This window comes from Bos indicus x Bos taurus, chromosome 15 (genome assembly GCF_003369695.1).
Source record: "Bos indicus x Bos taurus breed Angus x Brahman F1 hybrid chromosome 15, Bos_hybrid_MaternalHap_v2.0, whole genome shotgun sequence".
Classification (NCBI taxonomy): Eukaryota; Metazoa; Chordata; class Mammalia; order Artiodactyla; family Bovidae; genus Bos; species Bos indicus x Bos taurus.
In genome coordinates this window covers 50,865,186-50,891,012 of record NC_040090.1, presented here as the reverse complement: position 1 = coordinate 50,891,012, position 25,827 = coordinate 50,865,186, and the positions used below count along the sequence as shown (strand labels likewise).

The 25,827-nt window shown below is 49.5% G+C and overlaps 1 protein-coding gene across 1 annotated transcript in view; it reads left to right on the top strand.

Moving 5' to 3' along the window:
• The window catches only part of UBASH3B (ubiquitin associated and SH3 domain containing B), a 153,053-nt gene that overhangs the window by 112,992 nt on the left and 14,234 nt on the right, over nucleotides 1–25,827 (top strand). The window contains exons 2-11 of the mRNA XM_027563452.1: nucleotides 4,512–4,565; nucleotides 5,311–5,497; nucleotides 6,994–7,192; nucleotides 10,649–10,818; nucleotides 15,395–15,603; nucleotides 19,276–19,408; nucleotides 21,808–21,928; nucleotides 22,741–22,863; nucleotides 24,166–24,258; nucleotides 25,426–25,570. Coding sequence (XP_027419253.1) covers nucleotides 4,512–4,565; nucleotides 5,311–5,497; nucleotides 6,994–7,192; nucleotides 10,649–10,818; nucleotides 15,395–15,603; nucleotides 19,276–19,408; nucleotides 21,808–21,928; nucleotides 22,741–22,863; nucleotides 24,166–24,258; nucleotides 25,426–25,570 — 1,434 coding nt within the window. The remainder of the gene's footprint in view (nucleotides 1–4,511; nucleotides 4,566–5,310; nucleotides 5,498–6,993; nucleotides 7,193–10,648; nucleotides 10,819–15,394; nucleotides 15,604–19,275; nucleotides 19,409–21,807; nucleotides 21,929–22,740; nucleotides 22,864–24,165; nucleotides 24,259–25,425; nucleotides 25,571–25,827) is intronic.

Genomic DNA, 25,827 nt, shown 5'->3' with positions numbered 1-25,827 from the left:
CAGGGTATCGGCTCAATGTTATTTAGCAATCTAAATGGGAAAAAGAGTTTGAAAAAGAATAGATGCATGTATACTTATAAATGAATCACTTTGCTGAATCACTTCTCAAACTAAAACATAAGCTGTACTCCAGTGTCAGATGGAAAGTTAAAAGAATGAAACTGGAACTACGTTGAGCTCGTAGCTTACGGGGGTTACTCAACAGATAATGAGGGTGACTTTGTTGCATTCAAAAGCTCACAGTTTCCTGTGGCATCTCAGTTGGCTGTGGTGTGCTGACCTAGAGTAGCTTGCTGGACAGTTTGAGAACCGCAGCCCCGCTACCTGAGTCGGCAGCCCCCTATCCTGAGCTACCCCAGTACTAGCACACCTGGCACTTCTTCTATCACGGCCATTAACATGTCGCCGTGTAAGCCACTTGTGTGTCTTGACGCTATGAACTCTTTGAGGACGAGGATCGTCCTTCCTCCTCCTTCACTTGCTGATGAGAACACAGTGCCCGGCACACGACTGGTGCTCGGCTGGGAGGACCTGATCTACTGGGAGCGTCAGAGACGCCAGTGGAGCTCAGAGCACCAGAGCGGCTGCAGGGGAAGTCAGCCTGGGTGACAATTAAGCAGGAAATTCCAGTCGGGCTCAGAACCTGTGTTTCGGAGAGAGGGGCTGAGGATCCTGCTGGGCCCAGACATGGGACCAGCCGAGTCCACTCATCAGGCCTCAATTCGGCCATGGGCCCCAGAGACCATGGTTTCTGAGAGGGCTCCAGCCAAACTTCAGATCAGAAAGCGACACCCATTAAACTCTTGGTTTTATTCTTGGTTTACATTTGGTTTCCTGGTAAGAGTTCCTTGGGAGGAGAAGGAGATCAAGAGAATGGAGGGCAGGTGGGTGTGGGGAAGGAAGGAAGGATGCTGCTCTGCCTGCCACAGCCGTGACCGTGGTGTCTGGATAGAGCTGTGGTTCTGGGTCCAGATCTACCGTGGACCTGAAACTCAGCAGAGCTGCGGGCACACAGGGGTCCTGGCCATCCCGGCTGCCTGAAGCACAGCCGTCCATGGTGCTGCTGGGTCGTCCCCATCTGGCTGATTTCCTCACAGCTGCTTGCCTGATTTTTCTGATGTGCTATTGCTTATATCTGCTTTGGGCTTTTCTTGCCCATCATTAGCACGCATTAGAGATTGCGTCATTTTTTCCCCCCACACTCTGCTAAGAATGAACCCTAGACATAACTGGGAAGGTTAGAACTAGGGTCCAAAGTCAAATTTGTGTTCTCATGTAACATAATAGCAAAACCTCAGTGGTTCACATGTCTCTCTGATGCTAAACCACGAAAGTCCCATCTAAATAACGAGCAGCTGTCATCCGGTGACTAGAGTGCAGTTCTTGGAGTTTAAAGGGGTATTTCCCCCTTTATCTGCCCAGTGCACTCTGCCAGCTTCTGAGTCCCTCTGAGGGGTAGCAGCTGTTCGAGCTCAGCCTGGCGTTTGGGGTCCACCCCCCATGCCCCACTGTTCTTGGCACCGGGCCCACCAATGGACCATGGAGGTGGGAGCTCTATGGCAACAGGCTTTCTTCAGCGGGCTGGAGCGGGGAGACATTCTGCCACTGCCCGTGTTCAGTCTGTTCGTGGGCAGAGTTCTGGGAACAAACAGCCCGAAGCACTGTCAGCCTGGCAGTGGGTGATGGAGCAGCAGAGCTCAGGACCCTGGGGAAGCCATGCTCTTCCTCCTCCATGGCCTCCTGCCTAGAGAATCACACACCTGGGTCAGATCGGTAACTACTTCCTAGAAACTCCCCAAACAAAACCAAACCAAAAAGCCACTTTAAAGCATGTTGTGTTTGTGTATGTGTGTGTTCAGTTGCTCAGTTGTGTACGACTCTTTGCAACCCCATGGACTGTAGCCTGCCAGTCTCCTCTGTCATGGGAATTCTCCAGGCAAGAATACTGGAGTGGGTTGCCATTCCCTTCTCCAGGGGACTTTCCCAACCCAGGGATAGAAGCCCTCAAAGCATGTTACTGCCAAGAAAGTTCTTCCTGGTGTCTAACTTGAGTCCCTTCTGATATGGCCAAAAGGCGTTTTACTTTAGCTGACCCTCACGAGAGAAGGTACATCAGATATGATAACCTTCCACAAAATTGAAGACCTCTCAGCCTTCTCCAGAAAGAAGAATTTGGGTCTCCTTAGCCTTTCACCACAGCCTTAATACCCAGACCTTTTGTTATCTTTCTCAGTTGTATCTGAATCCTCCCCAAAACTTGGCTTTTGAATTGCAGGGACCACAACTTAATGAGAGCTTTCATTTCCAGAGGTTATTCCCAGTGCTTAAGGAAAAAAAACTTCAGATAGGATATATTTCATTGGAGGAAGAACCTAGAAAAAAAGTGGATCCTTGATATAGATAGCACATCGTACGAGTGAGCTTTCCTTTTCCCAATTGTTTTTGAAATGATGGGCTTTTTTTTGGTGAGCTTAATCTCTGGGAGATTCTAACCTCTAAAAGACCGTGTGCCCTCTGTCTAGGAAGTGGTAAAGGAAACAGGGCTGGCATCTTGGCAACAATTAAGCACCTTATCCAGGTGTGGGGAAGTGGGGGTTTCCTACATTTCCAGCATTTTTCTGCACCAGCCTGTGTTCCAAGGGGTTCCAAGGAGTCTGTCTTGCTTCTCCATAATCTCATCTTACTGTAAGGAGGCTTGTCTTCTAGAATGTTTTTCTACTTAGCTGTGCAGATTTTTTATTCTGATCATTTGGTATCTGTGTTTAGATTTTTGTGGGGGGAAAGGCATTTCTCTTTGGACCATGGAACAGAGCAGTTGGGGCTGGCCTTGAATCAGGCTGGAGTCTGCCCTTCACCCAGCGCTCACTGATTGAATCTGGCTGTCCTGATTACATGACTCGACTTCCTTCACCTGAATTTCCCCTCGTCAAATGAAGCAGTTGGGCCCCTAGTTGATGTCTGAGGTCCCTTCCAATCTGACCCTCTGTGATTGTCACAGTGTCATCGGTTCTCACTGCTCCATAGAGGGACCAGGAAAAGAAAGGAGGAGTTGGGTTCAGCAGGCAATCGGGAAAAGGATGCTTGGAAAGCGTATCAGTTTAAACTAGAAACTCCTCCCCTCTCTCCTCCTTCCCAAAGACCCCGAATTGGGGTAGTATAACTGGACAGGCGTAATTGATTATTAATCACCTCCAGTGTGTCGGGCACTGTTGAAGGCTTCTTGCTTATAGAGGAGAGGTACTGGGTGAATTCTGGCTCCATCGTCCTCACACACAATCCGCCGCTCCCTGCCCAGGTCAGGTGTCTCCGGCCATGCACTTAGGGTTCCCTGTGCCCTCCCCTCATTGCACTGACCACCAGTGTGATTCAATAGTTATCTGTGCAAAGACCCCGTGAGGCCAGGGGCCATAGAAGTCTCGATTTTCACTGTATTCCTAGAACCCAGCACAGTGCTGACAAAGTCATTGCCATTCAAGATGTATATATTAAACAGCCATAAACTTGAATGCATGAATGGATGGCCAAATAGCAAAACTGGGTACAAACCCAGAACTGTAGATTTTGGAGACCCATCTGACATCTCAGAAGGGCTCTTCTCGGATGCCTGTGTACACGGCTGTGACCTGGTGCCAGAACCACCTGTGAGACCACCCCACTGCACACAGAACTCTTGAGTGTTTCTCCAGCAGTGGGCATGACAGCTTCCCTTCTCTGGCCAGTCCCCTTTACCATGTGCTGTGGGTACGCTCAGTTGCTCAGTTGTGTTGGACTCTCTACAACCTTTTGGACTGTATCCCGTCAGGCTCCTTTGTCTATGGGATTCTCCCAGCAAGAAGACTGGAGTGGGTTGCCATTTCCTCCTCCAGTGGATCTTCTCGACCCAGGAGTTGAACCCTCATCTCCTTGGCAGGCGGATTCTTTACCACTGAGCCCCCTGGGAAGCCTTTACCCAGTGCTGTGTGTCCCCAAAATGTACAGTCATTGGAGACTCTGGATCCAGCCTGAGAATGCTGGTGGTGATTGGAGGAAGGTGGGAGGAGGCCTTGGATTGAACCAGACCAATTGTCCTTGTGGGCATTTAGCCTCAAGTCTTAACAGCCCCAGCACCACTTTCTAACACACTTTGCCAAAAGGCTGCAAATGAGAAAGTGCTCTGCAGGGGATCTGGGTCAGGAAGGGTGAGTGGGTGAAAGGGAAGGAGGGAAAAGCAAGACATGACAACCTTTAGGGAAGCAAAAATAAAAGTCTAATGTGGAAACGGCTAAAAATAGATGCCATGAGCTGTCAGGCTGCATGCGAATTGAATGCTAATGACATGGAAATTAATCACGGGTTCTAAGGTCCACAGGCTTTGCTGTGACCCCCGGGGGGACACCCTGCTGCAGGTGTCTCCCCCACACCCCTGAAGAGGCTTCACCATGCCTGCTTCACACCCAGCGTTGTCACTGTGGTGGGAAAAGCTGATAGGAGGTTAAAAATACTAACAATAGAAATCTGATTTCTCCTTCCAGACAAAAAGCCTTGGCATCCACAGGAGGAAGAAGCGTTCAGGCAGCATGTGACTGGTTGGTATAAAATAAATAAATTGAGCAAATAGCATGTAATTAATCCCATGTGTGTGTGTGTGTGTGTGGTTGAGCGGGGATGTGCAGCCTGTCTCTAATGGACCCTTCCAATGGGGAGAGGAGGCTGCGTGACAAGCCATTTGCCCCCTGAGCCTTGGCCCCAGAGTGTGCTTCCCTCAGAGCTGTTGAAAGAAATTCAGAGCATTTCCAAGATGCTGTCTCTGTCATGATATTCACCCCTGCTCCCCACTCAGTCACTTAAAGATATGCTGTAGATACTGGACAAATCAGTTGACAAACATCCACTGACCTTCCAGCAGGATAGGACTAGCCAGGGCCGACCCCACAAAGCGGCCCCCTGAAGCTTCCCTCGTCTTCGGAGGCATGTGGGTTTAAGCCTAGACTGAGCTGGAGGGACAGGCAGGCTGGACCGGTGCTGGTGGCCTAGGAAAGGATTTGGAGTTGATCCTCAATGCTTCCTAGAGAGGGTGGCCTTAGGATTTTGGGGGGGAGTTGTGGGATGCAAATGCCATAGGACAGGCAGGAGAAGAGATGTTGGTGCGTCTGAGAGTTGGTTACAAACTGTGCACTTCAGGAGGCAGATTTTTTAAAGTACAAAACCAGAGACCCTCTCGCTCGCAGTGCGTGACGGGTAGAGGCTGCAAAGGATGGATCTTGATTTCAGTTCTCCCTTGGCTTCCATGGTCCTCAAGTGAGGCTGGCTCGGCCCCCGTCTCTCTGGCAGGTTGTTCTCCCACGTCGGCGACCCCTTCCTGGATGACCCCCTGCCCCGGGAGTACGTCCTCTACCTCCGCCCCACCGGGCCCTTAGCGCAGAAGCTCTCCGACTTCTGGCAGCAGTCGAAGCAGATCTGCGGCAAGAACAAGGCGCACAACATCTTCCCCCACATCACCCTCTGCCAGTTCTTCATGGTGAGCCACAGCCCCCGCCCCCCACCCCAGGGTGCCCACATCCCTTCGGCCCTGAGGGACTGGAGTCAAAGCTGGGAGCCTCGCAGGATGTTGGCAGAAACAGTCACAGCTCCAGAGAGGGATGAGCCTTGGGGGAGTCAGGGAGGTCGGCTGCTCACCCCAGTCGTCCTCCTCTTCTCTTTATTTTGAGGGTGGGGTGTGCAGCATGCAGCATCTTACCCCATCAGGGATTGAACCTGCACCCCCTGCAACAGAGGAGCAGATTCTTAACCACCGGACCACCAGGAAAGCCCTTGTCCTCTTTCTAATATCTGCCAAGACCCGGGAGCACACCAGGCCTGGTGTAGCATCGTGGTGACCGTGTGCTCCTCAGGACCCAGGGGACAAGCCTGACCTACTGCATGGCCCACTGTTCTGGCAGCCGTGAGGGGAATGGGTTCTCTAACCTGGCTTCCCCTTGTCGATCATCTCCCTCACCTCTGACAAAGAGAGCAGGCGTTAGAAAGCTGGGGGTGAGAAATGTAATCTCTAGACGGGGAAGTGACTTTCGCCTCCTGCACACTGTCTACAGGTTTTGCCACGTTAGAGGTCTTTCTAGAAATGGAAGGAGATACTTTTCTCCTGACATTGTTACCTGACCCATAATTCTAGCCTCATGAAGCTTAGGTAGTGACTGAATTAAATCCCTCTCATTCCAGTAAGTGTAAACACATTTCATCTCCTTTGGTTCTCTGCGGAGATGGAGAATAACGGATGTATCCAGCTATAGTCACAATAAGGCAGAATGATCACACTTTAAGACAATATGTTTTTCTAATATTTTGGGTGGTTTTTCCAGAGTCTCATTCATATTCTCCATCCCCCACGCCCTTTTATAGGTGAAAATTTGTTCCTAACACCCTGTCTGTCACCATTCACGCTGAAAATTAAAATGATGATCATTTCCTCTTAGTCACCCAGGATCTTTCTCAAAAGCACGTGGAGTTTGAGACACTCTCATTCTTTCTTCCAGCTCTCAGGGGGTGGGGGTGTAGGAGGAGGAGGATGTCACAACTCTCGGAGCCTCATTCTCCCCCAGTACTGTGGGGTAAAGGTGGCATCGGCTTTGGATCATTAAGGCTGAAGAGAAAAGGTGCAGATGATGCCAAACAACAGAAAATGCACAGCAACTTACCTTGGGGTGCTGCGCACTCTCCTGGCGTGTCCCTCACGCTCCATCTCTGCTGGGCCAGCCCTACTGCATTCTGGCAGGGCTCCGAGCACAGCATGGAGGGAGGGCATGGGGAAGGGGTCCATTGCCCTGGTTTAATCTACCCGCTGGATAATCCGTCTCCAGATAACTGGGAGGCTGCGGGTCTTCTCCCTCCTTGCAGACAGGAGCAATGGTTCCAGGGCTGCCTCCTCAGCCCCCACTGTTGGGCAGAGGATACAGAAGTTAAGCAGTGGCAGACACTGCCCCTTGGCTCTGAAAGAAGCCTCTTGTTTTTCCCCGCCAGTGTGAGGACAGCAAGGTAGACGCCCTGGGGGAGGCCCTGCAGACCACCGTCAGCCGCTGGAGATGCAAGTTTTCAGCCCCACTGCCCCTGGAGCTCTACACCTCCTCCAACTTCATCGGCCTCTTCGTGAAGGAAGACAGCGCGGAGGTCCTCAAGAAGTTTGCTGCCGACTTCGCAGCAGAAGCTGCCTCCAAAACTGGTGAGCCGCCAGCTGCCAGGCCAGCCAGCCCTGGGAATCAGGAAGTCAGGAAGGAAGGGGACAGAAAGTGATGGTGGAGTCGGGAGGTCCCGCAGGAATGGGCAGAATGTGACCAAGAAGACAGCCATTTGCTGTGGACCCCACACCTCTTGCCCCTTTGAAAAACATTCAACTGCAGTTCTGCTGACCTCCTTGAGAGCAGGTGCGATGACACCCATGTTGAAGGCACGCAGATGACTGTTCCTATTGATCTGTAAGCGTGTTCTTTAGAGCCCTGCCATCGGCTCCTCCCTTCAGTTCAGGAACGTTTTGCTTTTTTCTTTCTTTTTGGCTGCACCTCTTAGCTTTAGGGATCTTAGTTCCCCACTGGGGATTGAACCCAGGCCACAACGGTGAAAGCACTGAGTCCTAACCACTGGACCGCCAGGGAATTCCCAAGGAACCTTCTTTTCCTCCTCCCAACCCCCCTCGCAGGCAGGCATTTATCTGGGTTGCCCTGTCCCCTCCATGAGGACCGAGGCCTTTGTTCAGGAGGTCGCACGGCCCAGAGACGAGAGGGGAACTACTTAGCATCCAGTAATAAACCCACTGAGCCAATGACACCTTTCGTTCGACTAGCTGAAGCCCGGTAGACAAGCCCCAAACATTACCCCTTCACAATGCCACCTGCTCTTTGTATGGAAGGCCTCAGTTCAAGCCAGCAACCGAGGTTTACTGTCAAAGGAATCTGCTTGGAGGGATGCTCAGGATGTGTATCGACTCAACGGCAGGACAGCAGGCACCACAGAGAGGGGACAAGAGACTGAGGTTTACAAAGCCTTCCTGGGTGACTGCAGGTGCAGACAGCTCACTGAGCTCCACAAGGGCTTCGCCTGCCATGGGCCGGACAGACAGACAGTGGCTGGGGGAGTTTACTCACTCCCCTTAGAATGGAATCACAGTCAGCAGGTATTTATTGGGCACCTACCGTGTGTTTCTCCGTGTGGAATGCAGCAGGGAAGAAGCAGTGGTTTCTCCCGGCAGAGGCATGCTTGGGAAACCCCATTCGTGTAATGAGAGCTGTGAGGAGAGAGGCCAGAGTGCCCCTGCGGGGTGGAGCAGGGCCCCCTTCACAGAGGAGGAGAGAGTCACCCCAGGAAGGTGTCGATCTCCTGCAGGAGGGCAGCACAAGCACAGGCAGGGAGGAGCAGGGTGTTTGAGGGCAGCAGTGGGGACAGCGCCCTGACCAGAGCCGAGGCCGTGAGCGAGTGCCCACTGGCGTCCTGGGTGTTGAGTGCGGAGCTGGCGGAGCCCCGCCGTCTGCTCCCTGGGCCCCTGCCTCCGGCCTCCGCCTCACCTGCCCATGTCCCTAGCTGGGGTTTTCATCCCCAGCTCAGGCCCTTTTGGGCCTCCCTGGTAAAGAATCCGCTGCAATGTGGGAGACCTGGGTTTGATCCCTGGGTTGGAAAGATGCCCTGGAAAAGGGAATGGCTACCCACTTCAGTATTCTGGGCTGGAGAATTCCATGGACAGAGGAACCTGGTGGGCTACACAGTCCATGGGGTCACAAAGAGTCAGACACAACTGAGCGACTTTCACTTCAGGCCCTTTTGCTCAGGGTCCTTTAGCAGAAAGTCTCCAAACAGGGCCTAGGACTCTAGGAAGAATGTGGTGAGGGCCCAGACTCAGCGAGCCCTGCACTCTCAGAAGGACCCGGGCCCTTAGGTCACCTCTGTGCGCTGGGAACCGGGTCTTCTTAGATCCCTACCCCACCCCCTCACCCCTCAGGGCTCATCTCTGCTGACTTGGGTGGAGCCTGCCCGCTTCACAGACACTTAATATTTCAGACAAATGGCATCATCGGCAGATTATTTCCTGTTCCCATCCCTCCACCTCAGGGAAACAGCTCTTTTTCATCCCACAGTAGCTGTTGTCAAAACCACTAAAACTCCCACAAGAACCAAGTCTGATGTTGTAGCCACAAAATCCCAGTCCCTCCCAAATGAGTAAACCAGGTCTCGGCCAGGACGCGGCTGATTTATAAAGCGCATATGGTGGGCCCTTGCTGGCTTTCCTGCCAGGAAGGGGGCGAACCAGCTCCCCCCCAAATCCCTGACCCATCTCCCCAAGAACGGGCCTGCCAGGCTAGCAGCTCAGCCCTGGTGCTGCCCCCTGGTGGTGATTCAGAGAACTGGCTGGCCCTGCCTCAGCCACTGGCTCAGCCTGGACAGGTCTCTAGAAATTGTGCCTTGGTATTCAGAGGTGTGGCAGACTCAGCTTCCACCAGTGAGCGAGTAGATGAAGTGTCATCCATCATCCTTAGTGGTTTAGGGAGATTGATTTGTGTGTATTGACTCATTTAACAAATACTCAAAGTCCACAGGGGTGCCTGCTGAGCGAGAGGAGGGGTGCTTGTAATATACAAACAAGACACAGCCCTCACCTCAAGGGCTTTTATACCAAAGATACACAGTGCAGTATAACAGAAAAAGTACTCAAAGCCACCAACCCAGGGACGATCCCTGGTTGGGGAACTAACTCCTGCATGCCACACAGCATGGCCAAAAGCCCCCAGAGACCCAAATCTACTTGCATCTGTGTGACTAAAGCAAGCCCCTTGATTTCTGGAATTCCCTTCTGTCATATCTTCTTCAGTGTTCTAACTTGGACAGTAAATGACTCTCCCCAACTGAAAACACACATGAAAGACGAAAGGCATTGCCTTGTATAGGTAGGCTGGTTTGTTTTGTTTTTTTCAGGGTGTCTTAGATAGTCTGCATACTTGAAACCTATGGCTCTTAATCGGGTGATTTTGTGGCCCTCCCCCCCGCCTCCCCGGTACACTTGGCAGTCTCTGCAGTCATGTTTGCTTGTCACAACTTTGGGGGTGGTACTGGCATCTGGTGGATGGGGGCCAGGGATGCAGCTAAAGACCCAATAATGCACAAGACATCCTTGCTACGAAGAATAATCTGGTCCAAAATGACATTGAGAAACCCTGTTTTAAACTTTGAAAGTAATCCATCTCCCCCCCCCCCCCCCCCATTTCTCCATCAGAGCCACCCAGAAGCTAAAAGACTTGATTTCAAAATGAAGACAATTCAGCTTTGGGAGTCTCAGGATGACAAAATTTGCTCCATACTTAGCTCATCCCTTTAGGTCTCGATTTCCTCATCTGAATGGTGGGGCCAGTGATACTCATCTGGATTTGTTGTGAGCAGCCAGCAATCAAAACGATTGCCTCTCAGCTGATCCAGAAAAGCCAGACACGTGGCTGTTTCTCTCCTGGACTGTGGGTTGTTACATCCCCACCCACTCTTACTCAGCTGCCGAGAAGGAGAGAAACAGCTTTTGTCTGACCAAGGGGCTCCCTCCTCTACTTGTTGGGAAGCAGTTTTATCAGGGCATCATTCTGTGTTCTTCCTCGTGTCTCCACCATTGCAATGCACCAACTGCCTGTTTCCTCCCTTCCTCTAGAAGTGCATGTGGAACCCCACAAGAAGCAGCTGCACGTGACCCTGGCTTACCACTTCCAAGCCAGCCACCTGCCCACCCTGGAGAAGCTCGCCCAGAACATTGACGTCAAACTTGGGTGTGACTGGGTGGCCACCATATTCTCCCGGGATATCCGATTTGCTAACCACGAGGTAACATCTCACGGGGGCTCCTGCCCCTGCCGGGGTGCCGGGCACTGTCAGTACCAGCTGCACTTGCTGCTGAGAGGAGACAGACACGCGAGGAAAGCAGTGGGGCCAGCACTGGACCAGGAGTCAGCCGGCCTGGGATTTCGTCCAAGCACTGGCTGGCTCTCTGGGAATCTGTGCATCTCGCGTCTCTGGGTCCCACGTGGCTGAGCTGTGTAATATTCCCCACTGTTCTGTCTGCCCTGCCAACCTTACTGGAATAGGATAGAAATGAAACAGAATAGATAGAAAAGCATGTCGGTAAATTTTAAAACATTCTATCTGTTCACGGGATGAATAGGTAGAAGACATCACCCTGATCTTAGGTGAGAAAGACAGCTAAATACAAAAGAAAATCTGTGAACACATAGTTAACAGGTATTTCCTGTGGCATGCATGTTACCCTGGAACATACTAAAATTTTAAAATGTCCTCTGCTCAAGGAGTTTGAGTCCAGTGGGGAAGAGAGAACAGATGCATATGAAATGAAGGCACGGACCAAATATCAGGAGAGTGTGTGTGCATCACATAGAAGGCATAAGAGGGACAGGGTGCTGGCATCCTTCTTTTGAGGGAACCCACATTGCTTTCCAGGATCAGCATGTGCCACCTCTAAAGAGTCTTGCTGTCCTTTTTCTCCTGAACAAGAAGCTGAGACACGGGGATTCAGTGACTGGTCCAAAGCTAAAGAGCAATTTAGGACCAGAACCGAAGCTGAAAGCCAGAGGTTCTGATCAGTAAAGATGGGCAACCCACCTAAAAAGAGACCAGAGTCTGCAAAAATTGTCCTCTGGTTTAACTACATTTGTGAAACATAATTTATTTCCTAGTTTTTCAGCAGCAAAAGAACTGATATTTTTGTTTATAGACTTTTAACATCCTTTAGACATTTAAAAAAAAAAATTATGAAGAGATTCAGGGTCTGGGTCAGGCGACCTCATTGTTGATTTGAATGTGGTGGGAAGAACCAGCCCCTGATTGAGGTCTGTGGGGTCCGAGAGGGTCAGGGATACGCAGCTTTGTCTGGCTCTGCTGATGGGACCATCACGTCCTCCTTCCAAGTCATTTGATGCAAGTTTCTGTAAAGACACAGCAAGGAGACTGAGCTTAGCCTTCCTTCAAAATTCTGGCGTCTCCTGGAATAGCTTAGCGTGAGCCCTAAGTAGAACAAAAGAGGCGTGGCTGAATGGATCCCTTCCGAGGGCAGGGGAAAAACTGTCAAGGATGGCATGCCAGTGGGCTGTGAGAAGTCACCTTTCTAAGAGAAGGGAGGTGGTGATGGAATTTTCCAAGGAGTATCTTCTAATCAACACTGCCCTCCAGTTAACTCAGAGGGCAATTGCTTTTCTGCCTGACCCACATTCTGCTCAATTGGCACCGAGGGAATGAGGCAGCTAGTGCCCACAGGAATTATTTTCTAAAAATAACATGGCCTCTTTTTATCTCTTATTTGTAAAAGCTCATTTATTACTGCTCCTCCTGATCAAGCTGTCCCTCCAGGGTCATCTGGCTTTACCTGAGCCCCGTGCATATATAAACTTCACCTTGCCTTCTACCTCCTCCTGTGCTCAGGAGGCAGGATTGAGTGATCGGTCCAGCAAGGTAACCGATGTCCAGACAAGGCGAGTGGTTTAGGCAAGGACAGTCAGCAGGTGATGCCTAGGAATCCTCCGAGATCTCACCCCTCTGCTGTTCAGGTGTGACTTCTTGTGGGCTTGCACGTGCCTGCTTGTGCTGCACACCATCTCTTCCACATTCAGTGTGCCATGCTAGTTTATGTGCCAAGCACTGGAAATCTAGAGGAAGGACAGAGTTCTAGAAAAAGCATAGATTTTGGAGTCTAGCACACACAGCTTCAAATCCTGACTCCCTATTTTTGCATATAGATTCGCTTTTACAACTTCTAGACAGTAACCCAGTCCTTGGTTCTCTTGGGTGCAAAACAGTGATGACATTTTGCTAGACTGTTGGTATGGACTAGAGGACCTCCCATAAGCGAGGTTTCAGCAACAACAACAAAATTGCCACAGCTGTAAAAAGGGCTTCAAAGGCAAAGAGGGTCAGTTCCTATCATCACGAAGGGCTGTACCTGCCCTTCCCAGAGTAGCAAACTTTGAGCTTAGTCCCCAAGTAGGAAGGGAGGAAAACATACTTGAAATAGACTCAAGAATTCTTACAAGTAGATGCTAGACATAAGAGAGTAAGGATCAGGTAGGACAAAACTTGGAGAAGGGAATGGCAACCCACTCTGGTGTCCTTGCCTGGAGAATCCCACGGGCAGAGGAGCCTGGTGTGGGCTACAGTCCACGGACTTGCAAAGAGTCAGACGCAACTGAGTGACTAACACTTTCAGGACAGAACTAGGCAGTGTGTCCTGAGATCTCCCAAACTTGGGCTGACTTTTACATGCCATGTGGTTTCGGTGAGCAGGAAAGAACTATGGGGACCTGAGAACCGGTTATAATTTGAGATTTGCTGCAGTACATTGATTTTCCTTATTGCTTATTCAGTAAGTCGAAGCTCCTTGTTGTCCAACTGCTCTCTGCCTAGGAGTTGTCCCTTCTGCTCCTTTCTGTACCTTGACCTCCCTGGGATCTCCTAGAGCCAGAAGACTCACACCCAAGTGAAAGGAGGGATGAGATCTTCTCTGTCATTTTTGAGTTTCTCAAAGGAAAGGCCTGCCGCTGAGTCAGAGGTGTCATTACCCAAGACTGTGCTGCGCTTGAGCATCTAAGGAACCTGAGTTTAGACTTGTTCCCTGTGACTCGGTGCCTCTCTCCACCCTGTTCCAAGAAAAGGAGCATTGCTTCTGGTGTCTCATCACATACCTAGCTTAGAGATTTAAGTGGTTGTTTGTGAATTTTCTTTTTCCTTAAGCTGTTTTTTAACAACCCAGCAACAAAACCTTCTTGGTTCATTTGGAAATGTGATTTGAGTGTGTATCTGGCAGGTGGGGAGGCGACGGGATGGAAGAAGATCTGGAGCCAGTAGATGCTGGAGTGAGGATTCGGAGAGGAAGTGGTGCCCTAAATAAAAGGGATGTCAGAAATCCAGTGGGGCAGTCCAGTTCTGTGCATTGTCACGTTCGTTCTCTGGTGGCGGGGGAGGGGGGACCATTTTTACTGGCTCTTCGCGTTAGAGATTTCCAGAAGGAAATTCTTTATGACACGTTCTGATGGATCGCCTTGACCCCAGGGAGCTGATTAGCTCACAGGCCTACCTAGCACAGGCTTTGGGGGTTAGCATCAGCTTGATGGAAAGATAACCCCTTGAAAGCCAAGTGTCATGGTTCAATAGAAATAATTACACCTCTTCTGTGTGCCAGAGTCCTCAGGAGTTTTCTTAGATTGTCTCATTTAACTTTTATAGTCCAAGTATTATTTTACGGATGAGAAAATGAAATGGTAGCCGCTCAGCCGTGTCCAACTCTTTGCAATCCTGTGGACTGTAGCCCACCAGGTTAGTCTGTCCATGGGATTCTCCAAGCAAGAATACTGGAGTGGGTTCCCATGCCCTCCTCCAAGGGATCTTCTTGACCCAGGGTTTGAACCTGGATCTCCAGCATTGCAGGCAGATTCTTTACCGTCTGAGCCACCAGGGAAGCCCCTGCAGATGAGAAATAACAGAGGCCAAAGTTAAAAACCCGTACGTGGGAACCAGAATACTTAGCTTTCCTCTGGTGGCTTCAGGATTGAAGGAAAAGCTGATAAAACGGCTCCGTCTTAGTGTCCCCTTATGAAACACACAGAAAAATATTTTCCTTAGTATTGAGGTCTCCTGCTGTTAACAGAAAAGTAGTAAAATATTAATAGATGTTTTCCAAAGTATCTTCATACCTCTGCCTGTGAGGCAAAATAAATAAGGAGGCAAAATATGGAATAAATCAGACGAGTGACATGGCCTGGGGTTGGCCCAAGGGGCTTTTTCTGAGCCCAAAGAGAGAACACGTGGTCTCCACCTGTTGACTGACAAGAGCTGGTTACACACAGGACACTGATGGCTGTGAAAGATATTTTTCTTTCAAGGTCTTTGTTAAACATGGAGGTTTAAAGAAAGCTCTTTGAAGGCAGGACCATGTCTTATTTGAGCCGCTCAGTTACATGGAGAGGAGACATTTCGTCCCCAAAGCCTTCCTAGCAGAGTCTCTCACCTGGGTGTTGGTGACATTGCATGGAAGACTCCTTCCCGTGAGCTGTGTGTCCAGGGACTCTTACGGCATCAATGTGACAGACAGAGCAGGGAAAACGAGGTTCAGACCCGTCTGTAAAGCAGTTTACTGGGGAACCTGCAGGTTTTCATATGAATTTATAAAAGCCATGTCTTTCGAAGCAAAGCTATGCCTGAAGGAAAGTCTGGAACCAGCCAGAAGCACTATCTCCTCCTGAGAGGAGAAGAAATGGCTTCTGATCTGAATCCAGATCTACTCAGAGCCTGCAGACCCCAGAGGTGCCCGTGAATGCGAGCAGAGCACACAGGCGGGCCCTGAGCGAGCAGAGCTGGTCAGGCGTGGGCCTCACACCTCCCTCTCCCCCTTTTCCAGACATTACAGGTGATCTACCCGTACACCCCGCAGAACGACGATGAGCTGGAGCTGGTCCCCGGGGACTTCATCTTCATGTCGCCCATGGAGCAGACCAGCACCAGCGAGGGCTGGATCTATGGCACGTCCCTGACCACGGGCTGCTCTGGACTCCTGCCGGAGAACTACATCACCAAGGCCGACGAGTGCAGCACCTGGATATTTCACGGGTGAGCCCATGCCGGGCTCTCTGCCTGCTGCTTTTCGAAGGACACTGTGGCCCTTGAGGAGGTGGTGGGACACGCAGGGTGGCAGTAGCAGCATGTGGAGTCCAGCGCTCTGGGTCCCAGACGTTCAGGGAAGGGCGGAGCTGGGGCCTGGGAAGAGTGGGAGACTGCATGCCCTGCTTTACCCTACCTGCCACGACGGCTGGAACATCTGTCAGGGTTCTCCATCAGAGATGAAACAGGCTGCTTAGGGGACATCTCTTCTGGCCTCAGTGTGGGTCATCTCACCACCGAGTCTTTATGGCTTTGGGGCTTCTGTCCACTTTGTCCCAGGTCATTGTACAGACTCCCCAGAGAAGCAGGACAGATTCTCACTATGCTAGCCAGCCAGTAGTGAACAGGTTTGCCAAGGTCAGGGGACCTAACCGCCTAAGCCAGTCCTCAGACCTGGCACATGAATGCCTAGATGACAGAGGCCATCTCTATGGAAATGGGTAACCTCCAGAGGCTGAGAAAGGCAGGTGGTCCCTTCCCCACCCAGGTCTTCGGTGGAGTGCCCCCAGACCAGCCTGCTCCCACATTGAGAGTGGCCTGTGTTGTATGGCCAGCTTTGTCCTGATAGGTGCCTTCTGTTCCTCTTTTATGTTTCTTAATCCGGGAAGTTCGGAGCCAGCGCTTCCCTGGTGCATTTTGGGCGTCTGGCCAGGGCGTGCATGCTGGTTTGCCTCCCTCCCTCTTGTTCTTGCCATGTGCCAACGTGGCTGAGAGCCGGAAGCTCTGAGCACCAGCTGCATGGTGTGCAACGTTGTTATTACTGTCATAAAAGAGAAGCAGAGACGGGCAATTTCACTGAGTGTTTTGCCTAAAGGGAGAAAAGAAAAGACCGTCCCCTCCCCTGATTAGCAGCAGGCAAATCACAAACCCGATGATGAGAAAGAGTATCTTCTTCCCTAATAACTCTCCCCAGCAAGCCTCCCTCTTCCTTCCCACCCCCAGCCCATGAACATCCAGCATTTTATAGCTCAGAATGGAAGGTCAAAGCTGCCTCGTGTTCCCCAGACCATTGCTTCCTCAGAAATGTTTCTTTGTTGGGTTTCCAAAGTCACCATTGTTTTTTGTTTGGTTGGTTGGGCTTTGTTTTGGCCATGCCATGTAGCATGTGGGATCTTAGTTCCCCAACCAGGGATCGAACTCGTGCCCCACTGCCTGATACCAGGAAGCTCAGAGTCTTAACCCCTGGACCGCCAGGGAAGTCCCCAAAGTAACCATTTTATGCCTATAAAAAAACAAGTGAAGCACAGTATTTGTGAAGAAACATAATCAAAAGATTTGATGACACCCAGCTCCCAGATCATTCTTCCCAGGAGGGCTCACTGTGAAAGGAGTACACGCAGGGGGATTCCTGCTGGCCCCATGCAGGTCTCCGCATCCAGACCACTCCTGCCAGAGCTGGAGCTCAGCCGAAGCAGGGGCAGGCTCGGCGTCCAGTCCACAGACCCCAGGGAGGCCAGTGTGTCACCTCCCTTTATTTTGGGAACTATGTCTGAAATTTCACTATCAGCTTCCGCAGCCAACCCGGCTGAGAATGGGGACATACTAATGTATTAGGTGTTAGGGTGCCATAATTACGAATTTGAGTTTTTATTCTAGGAGTCTTGAATTCAAATCCTAACTCTCCATGCACCAGCTGTGTGACCTTGGCCAAGTTGCATGACCTCTCTGAGCCTCAGTTTGCTAATCTACGAAATGAAGATAACAATTGCATTTCCCTCATAGGTATCTGTGAACACTGCTTCTTAGGGATCAGTGCCATGTATAAAACAGCATTGGGTCTAAAACAGCCATCAGCTTTATGGTTATTCTTTTTCTCTGACTTGTCTTTCCTAGTCCTCTCTTACATGCTCCCCAAACCAGATGTCCCTTCCACTGCAGTGATCCTATAGAAGCGTGGTGCTTTCCTGTTTACCCCAGAAGTGGAAATGACTCAGAAAGGCTGTCAGATAGTCTCGTTTCACTCCTAATCCCAGGTAGCCCGGGGGAGGGAGAGTCACAGGGCTCCTCAAGTAGCACCTGCTGACTTGCTGAGAAGTTGCAGAGGGAACTCCAGCATCAGGGAGGGACTTGGGGAGTCAGCGACCCTTCACGACTCTTCTTCCTCTGTCCTTCTCAAGTTTTCTGAGTTCCTCCTAAGGAAACATGTTCCTACCACCTTTGTGAGAGCACCTCGCCTGGTCCTGAGTATCTCCAGACACATGTCAATTGGCGGAAGCCTCTGAGTTGGAGTGGGCTAAGTAGTCCTCCTCCGCAGCTGACCCCCAGGTCTGATGTGTCCTTGGGAGGTGTTTCCATGGTAATTACGGGTGTCAGGTACATCGTCCTCTCTGCACCTCATCGGACTGCGGTCTGACTGGAACTGTCAGCCTCACGCTGTCTCGGGGAGTCGGGGCCTTTGATTCCAGTGATGCCTGAGAAGAGGAGGAGGCCAGCAGTCCCCTTGCCAGCTGAGCTGAAGGACAAGGGATCCAGTCAGTGTCTTCACAGCTGTAATACAGTGCAGAAACTAGGAAACATGTACAAGCATGATGTCAGGATGATTCCATAGATCCAGACATTTCAGGCCCTGGAGCTTTGATGAATCAGACAATGAAACTGAATTTTCTTTAACTCTGTGATGTTTAGGAGGGTCTCTGTTTAAAATGAAAACAGCCAGTCTATGAGACTGTGAGTGGCACAAGATTTCCTTAGAAATAACAAAAAGAATAACCAAAAAGCTAATGGCTGTGTTAGACTGAGTGCTGTTTTGTACATACGGAACTTTACCCTGATTATAAAGTAGCAAGAAATCTAAAATTAAAATGTTCTCCCTTGACACGACCCATTGATGCAGGAGGAACTGTCCGTCGCATTTGCCTAACAACCGTATTTGAATTGCAGTGTTTTATTAGATAAAGCTTTTTGGAAACTTTGCTAATCAGAATAATTTAAACATGGCATGATCTGCTGCCTGTCTTTCAGCAAGACCTCTTTGGGGGGCTTCTGTAGTTACATCCAGAAACAAGAACTCTTGGCTCATAGCTCCACACAGCTGGTGAGAATGGTGTCCTCTGGAAAAATGCTGTATTTAGTCCTCTTGTTGGAGGTGTGATTGAGACGGAGAGGGGTTTGGAGACGGAAGGAGGTGGCAGAGGGGGTGATGGCCAGGGACTTCTGTGGCTTCACGCGGAGCCACAGGCAAAGTGGTGGGGAGGGTCAGAATCTTCCTTCTCCTTTGTCAGTTCAGATGGAAATCACTGTGGAAAAGATTAAAGGCAGCAGGAATTGTTTATTTCTTTGGAGCCAGGAAAAGAGCTGGAAACAATGGTACAGAATTGATACCTCATTATTCTGCAGCATGCCTCTGGTGCCAGCCAGGCCCACGGCACCCGAATAAGCACAGCATCGCAGGCCCCATCCCTGCCCAGAGGGATGAACACATCTGTTCCAAGCATGGAAATCCATCCACCCCTAATTTATTAACTGCAAGACTCCAGTATGAAACAGGGTGTTCCTTATAAAAATACCCAGTCACTGTGTTGTGTACTTGAAACTCATATAATATTGTCAATTATACTTCAATGAAAACATTTTAAAAAGATGTTCCTCCTCAGTTAACATCTTCCTTGTCTCCCTCCACAGCTCTTACTCCATCTTAAACACATCCTCTTCCAACGCGCTCTCCTTTGGGGACGGCATCCTGGAGAGGCGGCAGTATGAGGACCAGGGCCTGGGGGACGCGACGCCCCTCACCATCATCTGCCAGCCCACCCAGGTAGGGCTGACCATCAGGGCCACATCCTCAACTCTGCTCAGGAGGCACTGAGCACCTTTTTTCACAAAGGGTGAGGCATTGACTTTTCTGTCCTGAAAGGGTTACCGATCTCTCAGGGCACACCATCCTAAAAGGTAAACAAAAATTTAAGAAGAAGAAGAGTCAGATGGGTGGCACTGACAATGATTACCAGCTCCTGGGTCTAGACTAGTAAGGAAGACTGCTCCGCAGAGCAAGGGACGTGTTATCTATAAAGAAGTAACACAGTGGACCCTTGAACAATCCAGGGGTTAGGAGTGCCAGACCTCCAAGGGCTGGAAAATCGAACTGTAACTTAGAGCTGGCCCTCCATCTACCCAGTTTGGTACCCTCATATCCACCATTCTGCAACCTCAGATTCCACACTCTGTGGATCGTAGAGTACTGTAGTATTTACTTTTGGAAAAAAAAAAAAGCTGTGTATTAGTTGGACCCCGTGCAGTTCAAACCCAAGTTGTTCAAGGGTCACCTGAAGTATCAATTTCACGGGGCATTGTGAAGATTAAAGGAAATATGAATACGGTTCTTAGTACAGTACCTGGCACATACTGAATGCTCAGTGTATGTCTGAGATATGCCAGAAAGGCTGCAGGACGGGGGAGTTGGGGGAAGGGGGTTTTGGGTTTTAAAAGAACTTTTTATTTTGGAGTATAGCCAGTTAACAATGTGGTAGTTTCAGGTGGACAGCAAAGGGACCCAGCCATACAAATACATGTATCCATTCTCCTCCAAACCCCCGCTCCCATCCAGGCTGCCACATGACATTGAGCAGAGTTCCGTGTGCTAACGCAGTAGGTCCTTGTTGGTTACCCAGTTTAAATTCAGCAGAGTGTACACATCCATCCCAAGGGCTTCCCAGGTGGCGCTAGTGGTACAGGACCTGCCTGCCAATGCAGGAGATAGAAGAGATGTGGGTTCTATCCCTGGGTCGGGAAGATCCCCTGGAGGAGGACATGGCAACCCACTCTAGTATTCTTGCCTGGAGAACCCCATGGACAGAGGAGCCTGGCGGGCTTCAGTCCATGGGGTCACACAGAGTCGGACACGACTTACGTGGCTTAGGATGCACACGCACACATCCATCCCGAACTCCCTAGCTATCCCCTCCCCACATTGTTCCTCCAGGCAACCGGAAGTTTGTTCTCTTAAGTCTGCATGTCTGTTTTCTCTTTTGTAAATAAGTTCATTTGTATCATTTCTTTTCAGATCCCACATATAAGGGATGTCATACCGTACTTCTTCTCTGTCTGACTGACTTCACTTGGTTTGACAATCTCTGCATCCACCCATGTTGTGGCACATGGCATTCTTTCACTCTTTTTAATGGCTGAGTAACATTCTATTGTATATGTGTACCACACCTTTATCCATTCCGGGGAAGGGTGGTTTTGAACAGTCTACATTAATACAAAGCCAACTAAAATTTCAGGTGTGTTAGGGAACAAGAGACTAGCTGACAGTGGCTGGAGTCTGGAACTTGAGTTAGGAAACAGTAGGAGAGGCAGTGGAAAAGACCACGCCACCATCCCACATACCAGCCTTGCCAGGGCAACAGGAAGCACATGCAAAGTGTGTGTACTATACTGGTCAATGCCAAGCCCACAGGAGTTGACAGCCCCTGAGGAAGCTGGCAAGAGCTGCCTCCATCAGAAAGAAGAAATCTAGAAACATCTGCAAGGACCCACCCAGCAGTGATAGAAATCAGGGTCATTCAGACAAGCCTTTGACTGGACTTGCCGATTTCATCACCCAGAGGTAGCTGCTGTCCTCCCCGAGCCATTTCCAGGGACACCATCGTGCGGGCAGCCGGACGACAGAGCCTAACCTGTGATTAGAACTGGCAAAGCAGGACCTTCTGGCTGGAGGAGACTATGGACCACGTGGCCTTACCACCATGTAGGGGAGATGAGGCAGGGGCATTTGTGGTAATGAAAGTTCTCGCCTCCTGATGAAGCATCTCCTTAGGGGAAGAAGCTGTCCTCTAGATGGCGTCTCTCCATACTGGCTAGTTTTGCCTCTGAGCTGTATGTAACTCAGGTTGCCTTCCTGTTCAGTAGTAGCCGAGTGTTAATGAACAGCAACAGTAACGATACAACCATCTTCATAACCCTTCTCATTTTGCAGAGCACCTGCAATTCATCTCATTTAAGCCTCAAAATAGCTTTTGAGGTCAGTAAATGAGGCTTACCACGCCCATCTTATAGACAGGCCAGCTTAAATCCAGGGTACTTAAGGGGTACTTATTCTAATTAAACATTAGTGAGACTTACTCTAGAGCCCGGCTCACCTGCACCCAGCCCTGAGACGTGTCTACTTCCTTGTGTGCCCCACCCTCACTCACAGCCTTTCTTTGTCCTCAGCCTCTGAGGATCAGCAGCCAGCCTGGCCCTCAGAAGAGATGCCTCTTCGTGTGTCGGCATGGTGAGAGGATGGATGTCGTGTTTGGGAAGTACTGGCTATCCCAGTGCTTCGATGCCAAAGGTGAGTGGGTTGGTTGGCCTGCTCCGCATTGGCATACCTCTCACAGCCTCTAGGGGGCAGCGGCAAGCTACATTTATCTAGATGGAGTCACTGTGTTGCAGAAAGTGCCCCTTACTGTTACACTGTAAGTCCTTCCTGATAGTCTGGAGTGTTAGGGGAGAGAGAATTGTCCTCGCCTCCAGTCTATCAACTGGGACACCACGGACCACAAAAGGCAGATGTCTTGCCCAGAGCCACAGGACAGGCAGACGCAGGAGTCCTGATTCCAGGTCCAGAACTCCCTCCAGTAAGTTACCCTGGCTTATTTAGTTCCATTTTCATTTGTCTAAGATAGGCTTGCATCTCAGAGAGTCCGACCTGCTTTGGAGTGTCTGGTTGTTACTTTCACTTAAAAACCATCTCTTGGGACCTTCCCTGCGGGTCCAGTGGTGAAGACTGCACCTGCCAAATGCAGGAGCTGCAAGTTGGGTCCCTGGTCCAGGAACTGAGATCCCAGATGCCTTGTGGCCAAAAACAAAACAAAACAAAAAACAGAAGCAATACTGTAACAAATTCAATAAAGACTTTAAAAAGAAAAAAGAATACTAGTTATTAAGAAAAAAAGACTTAAGCTCTTCTTACTTTTGTCAGCAGAATGGACGCATGGATTTGAAGACACTCTGCCAAAGGAAGAGTGTCAGTATTTTCTAGAGAGCTCAGTTCCATTTCCCTTTGGCGAAAGGGAATGGAAGTGGAGGGGCCAGCAGGATCAGCACTAGAAGTCCTAAGGAAACAAGAAACTCATGTCGCCTTGGTCTGACATTTCTTTCCAGGCCGCTACATACGCACCAACCTAAACATGCCTCACAGCTTACCTCAGCGGAGCGGCGGTTTCCGGGATTACGAGAAAGATGCTCCAATCACGGTGTTTGGATGTATGCAAGCCAGACTTGTGGGTAAGTGTCCCAGAGTGACCACATAGCCTTTTCTGGCTACTTCTTCCAAAGACTGGCTCCAGCAGATATGCCAAGGACACTGCTGATGGCTTTCCTACACTGCATTAACTCAATTCAAAAGAGATTTATTAAGTAACCATTAGGTTCAGGGCACTGGGTTGGTTTAACAACGTGAACAAGGTAGAATCCCTGTGGAGGGGTGTGTGGCCTAGTGATGGGGCAGGGTCAGGCTCAGCATGGCAGGTAGGTCAGCTTCTTGCGGGAGGGTGAGGAGGAGGCACTCAGGGGTGGCTGAGAGTATAGAGGCCAATCGGTCTCCAGGATGCTCAGCTGTTTGCAGGTCTGGTCCTTACCCGCCACGCAGAGCCAACAGCCTCGTCCCACTCAGTCATTTAACACACAGGGTTTGATCACTTACCTTGTGCAAGGCACTACACCAGGTATTAGGGATCTAAGCATGAGTCCCCGCCCTCGGGGAGGCTTGTAAGTGGATGAATATCATAGAGTGTGCTTTACTCAAGAATGCAACTATGTACCAAATGTTACGGGAGCACAAAGAAGACATAAGCCCAGAAGAGAGTAGAAGTTAGCAGGAGGGCAGGAAGGCATCTCAGTGGGAGGATCACCATCGAGTCATAGATGCGAGAAGCAGCATCTAGAGTACGGAGGAAATAAGCCGTCTTGTTCCTAGAGCATCGATTGTGAGCAGAAACTGGCAAGCTGGAGACAGAAAAGTTTGTGGAAGACTTTGACCACCATGGTAAGGTGTTTGCACTTCATCCAGGAAAGATGGGCATGTTACTGCTTGTAAGGACCAGAGAGACAGCGAAAGACAAGAAGGGGTGTGTCCCTTGATCTTCCATAGAAATACTGGGCAGGAGACTTGTTGAAAATGAGACTGGGACTTCCCTGATGGTTCAGTGGTTAAGATTCCACTTGCCAACGCAGGAGACACAGGTGCAACCCTAATCCAGGAAGATCCCACAGGCTGTGGAGCAGCTAAGCCCACATGCTGCAACTGCTGAAGCCCAAGCAACCTAGAGCCCATGCTCCACAAGAGAAGCCACTGCAGTTAGAAGCCTGACAGTGCAACTAGAGAAAAGCCCAAGCAGCAACGAAGACCCAGCACAGCCAAAAACCAGTCAATTAAAAGAAAATGAGACTGAAACTGCTGGCCCCACGTGAGCCCCCACCTGAGAAGAGAGGTTTGCAGGGTCTGCCTGGCATCCTCTCTTCCACACTGAGAGTCATGCTGAGGCTGTGTAAATTATCAGATTGATTCTTCTCTGGTTTCCTTTGCAGGGGAAGCCTTACTGGAGAGTAACACCATCATCGACCACGTCTATTGCTCCCCGTCCCTGCGCTGCGTCCAGACTGCATACAACATCTTGAAAGGTGAGACTTGATGAAGGTCAACTAGTCCATCCCTCCATCACTAGACAATCCGACACTAATAATAGATTACCCTGGATTCAGGCGAACATCAGCCAATTGGAAGTTTTGAATTTGAGATGTTTAGCAATGATACTTTCAGAAGATGACTTTGCAAAAGTCCCAAAATCATACTCTGATAGCAGAAGCAAGATGAAGAGAATATACAGATATTGTTTTCTTGAAAATCTAAAGCTCTCTTCAGTGATTTGCAGGCTTGTAAAATGTTGTTGTCTGGCAATGATTTAGAGCCTACAGAGCACGATTTTTTTTCTTTTGGCACTAAAACAAATTGTCTCCTCCCACTCTGCTCTGTCTGCTTCTCCTTTTCAGCAGCAGTAGTTCTCCTAGGTGTCTGGAAATATGAACCATCCTTGTTTTACTTGATTGGAGTAACTTCAAAAGCACCATTGTTATATAAAGATATTCAGCCTTTGCCCTAAAATCCACAGAGGCCTGTGTTACAGGAATCTCTATTCTCATTTCACTGAAAGAAAAACTAGAAGAAACAGCCTTGACTGTTTACTTGTACCAAACAACGAATGAGCCAGCAAGGAAATTACACTATATTTGAGACGTCTATTTGTTTACTTTAAGCCAGAATGCATCTATGTATTCAAATGCATTATCTGTTCCATTTGCACAGAAAAACTGGGCTAAATGCAATACAAAGAGTTAAACAGAGCCAGTTCCTACTCCAAGAACAATGACACTATCATAAAACACAGGAGTTGTGCATTGGCAAATATTCAACACTCGATTTTCTAGTAGAGAAAATGAATATATGATATGCAAATATAATGTAAGCTATTATAATGAATGCTAAAGAATTTCTGAAGTTTCTTGATAAGAACATCTTGGAACTGACTTTAGAAAGAAGAATTATAGTAGTCACAGAGCTGTACAAACTATACACATAATGATCTTTTAAAAAATTGGACACCATTCAGAGTGCGCATACATCCTGGAGGTGTCACCAGAATATTCTCACGTGTTTATGATTACAGCGATGAAAAACCCTTGTCTGAACCTGCATGCTTCTACCATCTTTAAGCTATACGTAGCATCCGACAGGAAAGGGAAGATTTATCAGAATTTTTATACTTTGTTCATCTTCATTTTATCTCTAAGGTTTACAACAGGAAAATCACTTGAAGATCCGAGTGGAGCCTGGCTTATTTGAATGGACAAAATGGGTTGCTGGGAACACCTTACCTGCGTGGATACCTCCATCAGAGCTAGCCGCAGCCAACCTAAGTGTTGATACAACCTACAGGTAACTCTCTGAAACCTCTGTTTCCCTGAGGTCAGTGTGGAAGTACTCTTCACCAGGCCAGATAAGGGCGTGAAGGACCAGATGTAGCCCAAAGACAGTTGTCCATATTGGTGGAAGTCAAGCTACAATTAAAAAAAAAAAAAAAAAATTGGAGAATCAGCATTCCTTTGTGTCTGGCATTACTATGGAGTGTGTCTCCCTCTGACACACATTCACTAGGGTTTTCCGATTTTACTGCATCCATTTCAGTGGCTAAT